Raw genomic sequence first — 10,009 nt, 5'->3', positions numbered from 1 at the left:
AATAAAATTCAACTTTTATGAATTTGTACACCATAACGTTTATGTGGCTTAATTGTGTGAGCACAAGTGTACATATGTATATCAATATCAATATACATTTAGTGAGCCTCGTGCTGTGATGAAGGTTCTAGTAGTTGAAATACAGTTGAAAGCTTCTCAGAAAATAATTAAAAAACTATTTCATATTTTTTTATTTTTATTTAACATTTTTATTTAACAAATTTGTATTGCTATTTATTTTATTCAACAACCATTTTTAAAAATCGAGAAAAAGGAAAGTTATTTTGAAGTATCGAGGCTTTTAGTACACACACACTGTTTTTGAATTGCCATCAGGGCATGTATTTTTTACAAGTGCATAAGTCGTTTATTGATTTGCGTTTAATGTCTACCATTTTCGGCCGAAGACATTTTAGAGGTAGAAATTTTGATTTAAATTAATACATTTACAAGCGAAATTTTGCCTGTCCTCAGATCGCCAGCATATGATTGATGAAAATAAATTTAGCTCTATTGTCAATATGCTTATCCGGTCAAACAGCTCAATTCTACTAAAAAAAAAACAAAAAAAAAAAAAAAAAAATTAGTTTTTGTCCAAACATCGGTTTTCTCGGTTTAACTATTTGGCCGATTTCATTGCCACAAAAGCTTTAGTCTTAAACTCATAAAAGACTCGGAACAATACTTAAAGAACTACTGCAAATATTCAAATATTTGATCCGATATAAATGAATCGAAGCGCTCTCTCTTCGTAAATTTAATTTACCCTATACAAATACTCATGATTTAAGCAGAGTTCGGCTTATGCTTTAACTAAGTATCAATAGGAATTTGACACGAATATGCTAAGTCGGTGCTTATGATGCCACATTACATATAGTATACTATATATACACATTGTAGGTGTATGTTTCTGCGACTGCCACTGTACAAATTCTCCGTTGCGCTGCTTGTTTAGCCCTACGATGCTAAACATTGTTGAGTTGTGGAGCTATTTGCACACGATATTGGCGGCCGCATTAGTGCATTTACGCAATATCGGTCGTGTAACCAACACATGCAACTCTGCCACAGTGTTTGCGCGTGTGTGAATGCGTGCGTACTTCATTCACTGATTGTCGCCATTTGCTTTGCGCTTCGATTTGCCATTTGCTTTATTTGCACTGCTATCTCTGCGATTGCACAATGCCTTCCTGCAAACGCTGCCTTTGTATTTGTTTTTAATTAGTTTTTTGTTTACATTTGGAAATTTAGTTTAATTAGCTTGCACTTTATTGTATCGATATTTGTCTTCGTTCGGAGTGTGTCATTGCCCCCAGTGGAGGCGCCTCCAGTGCTAGCTTTTATGTGTGGAATACAATGCTCGCGACAGACTGCAAACGACATCTGKCAAATATTAAAATACACACGTTCTTATGGACGGACCTATTTTGACAGCTGCACGACTACACGACTGCAGGCCGACAGTTGACGTTCTCGCTAACTTCAATTTAATCCTATATTTGCCAACGAAAGTAGGACGACAGTAGAGTTGACAGTAAAATGGAAGATAGAGAGATGAGGTAGAGTGGTGATGCCACTAATATGTTAAATTTAAAATTATTCACAGCTCTAACAAACCTGACGTTATTTTACAAATAAAAGCATAAAATAGCTCTGTTCCATCATTTATAATAACAATTGATAATTTAAAAAAAAAAAAAAAAAACAAATAAATTTACCTATTTACTTATTTTTGGCTTAAAAATTTCGCTTTGAACAAAATATTAAAATTTCATTGAAGTGCAAGGTACTAGTATGGCCACAACGAAATTGTGTACATGCAAAATGGACAACTGCCTTGTTTTGTGTACATGCCGGCCATTGTTATGTTGCTGCCCTCTCACAAATGTTCGTGTAGTCGGATTCACAACGCCATTTTCAGTTCACTGTCGTGCTGCTGCAGTCTGTCGCGAGCATTGTGTACCTCACATTACTCTATCAGCAGTCGTAGGTACATGTGTGGGTGTGAAAATCTCTGCGCGCCTGATTTTGCAACTATTTGTGGATGCCATTTGTGTGTATGTGTGAGGTTGTTGCCTTGTGACTTTGGTGCAACAGCGGGTAATCGCTGTCATTTGCTACCCATTAATGGACTTGAACGCAATTAAATGTGTTTATTTTTGTTGTGCAAACAAGTAACTTAAGACAATTAGAAATTGAAAGTCAATAAGTGCGAATTTCTATTTTCAAAACCTTTTACTTTCTTTGCTTGCAAATAAATTATAATCCTTTAACTTACCACATGACTTGCGTCAGCGACGCCGGATTTGCGACATATTCGCAGTTGAGCAGCACGGTGTCGCTGGTGTTTACCGTAATCTCGGGTGGGCTGACCTTAACCACTGGCGGATCTATATATAGAAAGTGTAGAAAAGAGCGAAAATGGTTTTATGTAACAATTGTTTGCTGTAACTTTTTTGTTGCTGTGATTTTGTAGTTTTCGTAGCGTGCAACTTACACAGCACTTCCAGCGTCAGCGAAGATGTGAATGGTTTTTCGCGGTTTAACTGCAGCACCACGTTGTCCGCATCGCACCGGAAAATCATGTCATTCTCGAAGCGTGTCGCGTTGAAGATAAGCTCCGACTGCGTGTGATACGTGCCGTCGTCCTTCTCGAACTGACGATCGCGTTATGAAAGGACGAATATATATGAAGTATAGTTATGAAATGCATGGAAAAGTTTAAAGTTACTACTCAGTGTATTTGTATGAGCATGAAGGTGGGTTAACTCAAAAAGTGCAGTTATAATAAATTTATTTCGGTATTTTTAGGAAGAAATTTCTAAAAACTTGTTATAGAAATTCATAATAGTTTTATTTAAATACTTGAATTCACTTACCGCCTTCGTTCTAATTTCGGTTAAATCGTTCTCTTCGGGACTTATGACCGTTGAGGAATTGAACCACGTCAAATTCACTGCTGGTCGAGCGCCATGAATCTGAAATTATTTAAAGTACGTGAAATTAAAAATTCAGTAATGAAATAATTAAAGGAACTGCTGAAATTAGAAAATTTGGCATTTGTACAAAATTTGACTAGTTTTAAACGTGAAAGTATTTTATCATATTTTGATTGAATATTTTATAATATAATTACTTTAATCCTCGCTGAACTTTTACCTTTCCAAATTTCATTTAATATGATAGGAAGAGGCAGAATACTTAACATATTTCCATAAATTAAAGATATAGAAATTATTAGCAGGTGACTGGAACAAGCGAAGCAACCATTCATAAGTAGTTTGCTAGCTTTAATACAGGTCACACGAGCACTAAGAGTAATGATAGACCTGCCAATCGGTGAAGAGTACCAAGTCGAACTAACCAACCAGTTTTCAACCGAATTGGTAGCACTCACGTTGTAAGGTTGGAATGTATTTCACTTCTTACTTTCATGGAAGAGTCCTTCTGTTTGCGATAAAACAGTTTCAAAGCCTACGCTTTTAAAAAAGCGCTATATCTCATATAAACTCTTAAGTTTTAATTACAATTAAAATTAGAAAAGAAGGGTTATGTTCGGATGTAACCGAATATTGTATAACCCCGCAACTTGCCAAGACCAAACCCTTATTAGAAAAACACGCTCCCTAAATTTTATTGAAATAATTCACGATTTTGCCGTTATATGAGGAATTTTCAACTGGAAGTTCGAAAATAATTCTACTAAGTACATACAAATATGGGGCTCGATAATTTAACGACCCGATTCAATCCATTTCTGATACATAAGTATAATTTCTATAATATAGCTTACAGACTGACCGATATATTCGTTAGAAAGTTCGCAATCGGAACTTTGATCCACATATTTGATCTTGAATATTTTTTTTCCGATTTGGACATTTTTTGGTCATAAGGTGATATATTCGTGCAATGGTTGAAGTCCAATTTCACTTTTTTTTTTTGAAAATTTCTTCGACACACTCCTCTTGCGTTAACTCAGATATAAAATTTAATGCCTTCGGACTATTTATTTATCGATTTAAGGCGCGTACGCACACGGATAGACGGACGGAGGGACAGAGAGACAGTTACTCAGATTTCAACTCGTCTCGTTATCCAGATCATTTATATATGCATAACCTTAGTTCTAACGACCTTTTTTTTTTTTGGTGATGCAAACAACCCTTAGGTGAAAAAACGATTATACTGTGTAGCAATATGTTGCAAGATTATCCACATTTTCCACCTCGTACAGCCCCTTAAATATAGCTAAAATCACATAACGTCGAACGTGTTATAAAATTTTTACTATCAGGGTTTTAGGAACCCAAAAGTAGTAAACAAACAACCACTAACATCACTGTCGCAAAATGACTGTGAGCTAGTGTGATTGGTTTCGGCATTTTTTCTACTGGTAGGTATGCTTTCAGTAAATCTATATATATGTAAATCTATCTATCTTTAAAATGGAAATCTTTTAAAGAACATTCATGTGTGAAATTTTACTGAACAAACTTACCAAAGTACGTCAGTTGCAACTATGGAGTATTTACATACTATAATTTACTGAGAATTTATGCACAAATTTCTTTTAGTAATTATCTAATAATTAAGTTCAAAGCTAAAGATAATTTGCCATTGTGCCATTGGCTGCAAATTGAATTTATTGCCATTGATTGAAAGTAAAATTAATTAACACAGTTTTCAACGCCAATACACACGCACACGATCATTTGCCTTTGACTTATGACGAAGAATAAAATTTTCCGTTACAGAAGCTGAGCTAAGAACAATAAACTATCAATTAAGCGCCTATTATGCACCGATCTAAATAACCGTATGAAGGCAAAATGCCACATGTGTACGCATGTGTGTATAATTGCTCGCTCGCTTCAGCAAACAACAGCTGTAACGGCACAATCGATGTAACGAATTATACAAAAAGCTATTAAAATTACAATAAAAAGCAATTTGCCGCATATAACTCGACAGGAGTGCCAGCGAACAATACACATTCATAGAGCAAATACCATTATACCGTTAGGTGTGTGTATTTGTGAGAGTGTTTGTGCGAAAGGATATATATATGAAAAAACTACATGTAGTAAGTGTTATGCATTATACTCTTGCAACATATTTCTACAGAGTATAATAGTTTCGTTCACTTAACGGTGAATCTTGATGAAACTTGGTAGACATGCTCCTTGGCACCAAAAGAATTTTGGTATTGTAGATAGGAGTAACCGGACTACTGCCACGCAAAAACGAAATTAAACGACGAAGTGATAAAACTAAGCCTTAAATTAAGATAAAGAGCTTATTTACACTCAGAATGGAAGATGGGACTTATATGAGTTAAAATTTGGCCGACGGTGATAATACCCCCCAAATTTAGTTAAAAATCCATATCTCGAGACCCTCTCTTCCGCTATTAACCAAATTCAGTAATTTGATATTTCTGCGTTACCAAAAACGGGGGAACTCGAACCACAACTACGCCTACTTCCCATAAATATCATCTGATCCTTCCAAATTCCAGTATACAAATACAGCACCAATTAATATAACAAAAGATTTCCAAATCGAACCGAAATGGTACCGAATATGCGGAGCCAGTGTCAATAGTTGTATTTTTACCAAAAATATCGGTCAATATGTGAGATATATAATAGAATTTTGGAAATAGTTCTTTCCAGATAATAGCAATTATTATTATGAGAAATGGGTTGAATCGAATCAATACCTCCCTGAGATGCCATATACCTGTAATAAAGGTTTTCGAACTTCCGGGTGATTTTATGCCGCGCATATCGGCCAATATGTGAATTATCTAAATGGAAGTGAAAACATTTTAATAATAACATTGTATCTTTCTGATTAAAATTCTTAAAATTGGGAGCAAACTTGATCTAGCCTCTATATAACTAATAATTAAATTTTCGAAAATTTGGTTGAATAATGAAACCCAAAGCGCTTTTAATTGATATGTGTCATTTTAATATTATTTGTTATTGGCTAAAATAATAATAATACCCAACGATTACCCTCCTCCCGCCCAACCGACACGAGGGGCGCAATCCGCGAAAGAGCGGAATTAGCCGAGTCATAATAGGCAAGGAAGTTTTAAGCGTTGCGATCTTAAGCTGCTCAGCTACAGAAACAAAAATTTCAACAGCCAAAACTAAGAATTAGATTAAAGTTTATAATTTTTAAATGTTACTTGTTAAGAGTAGATAAAATCGATTGTCGATGAGTGTAATTTTCGCTCTGATTATAATTCATTCAAGATTTCGTCGCACAATTAAGTTGACCCCTTGCGTTACATTTTTCAATACTGTATCCAACATTACACCTGAAGTTATTTAGCTGTTATCCCTGCAACTTTTAAGAAAACAAAATGCTCGGTTACCCCCGAACTTAGGTCATCCTTGCTTGTTAATTTGATGTATACGTACATAATTTTACGTGTCAATCCGATATACAGGGTGGTTCACGGAAAATTTCTTCTTACTGGGTTTGTTATTAAAAGTGTCAGTTTAGAAGTTCTCATCTAAATTCTCATCTAAAATCTTTTATATTTATTACGCAAGAACGTTTCTAAAATTGTTGGATTCCATTATTATTGTTCAGAATTCTTTTCTAAGCATTTCTCCCAATCTAATATCGTCTGTGTTTGGAAATTTTCACTTCCTATCTGTTATTTCTGTTATGTCCATATCTGTCTCATTGAGACTCTACAACGTCTTTATAACTTTATTCATTGTTTAAAAAAAAAAAACCGACATGAATAGTGTCGAAGAGACATGCAATATATTTAGTTAGTATAATTCCATTCTTAGAACCGATACTAAACTCTCATTTTGTGTTATTAACAAAAGTGTGATTGAATAAGTGTATCACTCGTATGATCTAATTGTACTACTAAACTGGAAAAAGAAGAAAAGGGAACTTCGATGCGGAATTCTTAAAGAAATTTTCAAATTATCAATGAAAAATTACTCAATACCACATTTTTCGGATAATATTTAACTTAAATATTAGCCATCTACCTTTAGACGCTACTCTGCTACAAAAAATGTCCTTCTAGGAGCAGCAATAAGAAAGCAAACGAGTTCGATAGAAGAATGTATATAGTTGCCTCATCAACACGGTATATGTATAAAGGCTTTTTTCATTTAGCAGATATAATATTAGATACATTTTGTGTATCGTGAATGAGTCCAATATGAAATAAGTGTCATACATGCCAATAATTTTTTTAAGTTAAATTAACACTCGATTTTGATTGTAAAACATAAGGCAGCGCCACTGCTATAAGAAGAATTTATACACAAAGAAAGATAACGCTTATGGAATTGAGCTTGAGGACAAGGTATAATGTGGTAATAGTAATTACTGTATGTTTGTTTATTTGGTATAGTTTTTTTGTTTACTAATTCATTTGTTCCACCCTTTAAACACTATTTAATATCGAATTTTCTGCTCAAAATTGGTAAGCGCTTGCAAAACGCCCCATTGTAACACGTTTAAACGTTACAAATCTATTAAAGCATAAAATTGTCGACCCGTAAACACACTGACATAAATACCTATACACAGATGCATACATATATCCTCGGTAATTCAACATACACTCTCACTCCGACATTTTCATTTATGCTTGTTAAAATTTTCATGAAGAAAAATCAAAGTAATAATTGACAGTTAATTATTGGCAATTACCCCACGGCATCGTGTGCTCTTGCACCATGTCCACACGTTCCATACGAGTATATGCAAATGTATAGTAGATAGTAGTTAGATCTAGCTAGTTGTCAACTTGCATGTAGGGAAGCCTTTATTGGAAAGGCTCAGGGTTATTGATTAAATAGTGCTTTATAACGTCAATAGTGGAGGCTAATTTACAATATCTGAGGCAATAGATGGAACATTTCTGTGAAGAAATGTGGAAAAGAATATGTGAGTGAATATCATATTTTAAAATGGAAAATAAAACTCTAAATACCTACATTTTGGGTATCAAAATAGTGACAATTTAGAAACATATAATTCTTAAAAGAAAGTAAAAAAAATTCTTTTTTAAATTACTAAGGAACTGAGATGAAAATCTTATAATGAGCAATTTGTAATTGATGTAGTTTTCGGCTAGTCTTAGTTTGTTTCATAAAACACAGCTGTTTGCGGAAAATTTTAAATAATACGGACAATTATAATTCGACGACAGGAGGGGTTAAATTTGCCGAAACTTTTGGATTACGTTCTTCTTTTCGGTCATCTATTAAAGCTTTGTTTTATCTTGTCTTTAAATTCAAATGTGAATGAGTTATCTTATTTGGTTATCTTATAACACATTACTTTACTTTTTAGTTATTTTGAAATGTGTTTTGAAATTTCTCGGATATAATAAAAGAAAAACTAAGTCTTCGGACATATGTATGTTTTGAAATTTCGTAGCCGTTACTATTACTTGTCGATGGTTAAGCTTCAAAATACTACATACATTTGTTATTATAGCATTCAAGTTAAAACATACTATTCTTGAGCCGAAGAGTTTTAAGAACATCTTATTTATAGGCGTGCATAGTACGCATATCTTAGAAGAAAATATTCAGTTCGATTGGATTTTAAGTGGTCACTCATAGACGTTGTCAGTGTCGATAATTCATTGAAAAAAAAGAGTTTATTGAAAATATTAACTTAAATTATTCAGAGTTTTGTTCTTTAAAAAATTTCTATTATAATTTTTATAAGAAAAAGTGAGAAAATATAGAAACTTAGGCTATTTGAGCTTAGTAATATTAAAACCACAACACTTACATCACATGTCAGCACCACTTTGCTGCCCTGCACCGTATGATGCTCCACACCATTGATGGATATGCTCGTCGGACGCACTGCAAATGACATAAAAAGAAAAAGTAAATAAATCAAAATCAATAAAAGGAATGAAGTAAGGTATTCTAAAATTGCGTTAGACAATAGTCAGCCAGGTGAAAAACGGCCAATTGCTCTACGTTGCAAGAAAAATTGATAAATAAATGGTCGGCATTGTTGGCAGTTATGCCATTGTGTCACCGTAAGCATTCGCCACGCCAACTTGACGCAAGCTTTTAACGCACAAATAACTTCTATTTTGTTTTTTGTTGCTTCAGTATTCTTTCTCTGCCTACATAATTAATAACAGCAATTTAGATGGCATCTAACTTTTAGCTACCCTTTTCAAATCGCTCCCGAAGCATGTGCGAATGGCGTGGAAGGACGGAGGGGAAAAGAAATGGCCTAAAGCATAGCATGGCATTCCTGTGGCAATTAGCCCACACACGCGCCCACAGTCATTTCCATTCAATTCCATACAATGAGAGAAGGCATCAATCAATTTTGCTGTCAGCTTAGTTTCATTTTTTATGTTTTGCTTTTTGCCTTTGTCCAATTACACTTAAGTATTTAATGCTATTGTTCCAACTTCCTCGCGCCATTTCTGAAACTTTTTTAAGGATACGGGCATATTTTTTTTGTTATAATTAAGTGGTTTTGCATATTGAAGTGTGCGCGAGTTTTATTTTTCGGCGACTAAAGTGTTTAATTAAGTGACGCCTCGGTCTCTTAAATGTGGCTTTCATTAATTTTCCTCTTACACTTACACACTTAAATATGATCTGTTATGTGTTTTATGTTAATATTTATTACGGAAATATGTTTCTATCAAAATATATCGTACTCATTAAGCTATGGTTCAAAAAAAATTTTACTTATTGCCTCTGACATACGGTATAGCAGTATACTATATGTATACACACAAATGTATGTGTATATATCTTCCTCTGTCTTTGGTTATTTCCATCATTATTTATTACTGTTTCCTTCTTTTTTAAGTATTGATGTGACATTTCTTCGGCTTAAAAAATCAAAACTCTCTACGAAAGGCTTAGTCTTGACCTTAACTAAATACTGCTTTAGATGATGTTTCACTTCAATCAAAATTTTGTTGACAGGTTGCGTAAGTTGGTGTGATATTTTTATAATG

The 10,009-nt window shown here is 33.9% G+C and overlaps 1 protein-coding gene across 1 annotated transcript in view; it reads right to left on the bottom strand.

Annotated features, from left to right (window-relative positions):
* LOC108975939 overlaps positions 1-10,009 on the bottom strand; it is a 206,035-nt gene that overhangs the window by 63,288 nt on the left and 132,738 nt on the right. Inside the window, exons 7-10 of the mRNA XM_018944780.1 lie at positions 8,803-8,879; positions 2,883-2,981; positions 2,501-2,660; positions 2,282-2,393 (exon numbers count right to left, since the gene is read on the bottom strand). Of these exons, the coding sequence (XP_018800325.1) occupies positions 2,282-2,393; positions 2,501-2,660; positions 2,883-2,981; positions 8,803-8,879 (448 nt within the window). The remainder of the gene's footprint in view (positions 1-2,281; positions 2,394-2,500; positions 2,661-2,882; positions 2,982-8,802; positions 8,880-10,009) is intronic.

This window comes from Bactrocera latifrons, unplaced genomic scaffold (assembly GCF_001853355.1).
Source record: "Bactrocera latifrons isolate USDA-ARS-PBARC rearing strain unplaced genomic scaffold, ASM185335v1 scaffold_70, whole genome shotgun sequence".
NCBI lineage: Eukaryota > Metazoa > Arthropoda > Insecta > Diptera > Tephritidae > Bactrocera > Bactrocera latifrons.
This window is presented reverse-complemented; position numbering and strand designations above follow the sequence as displayed.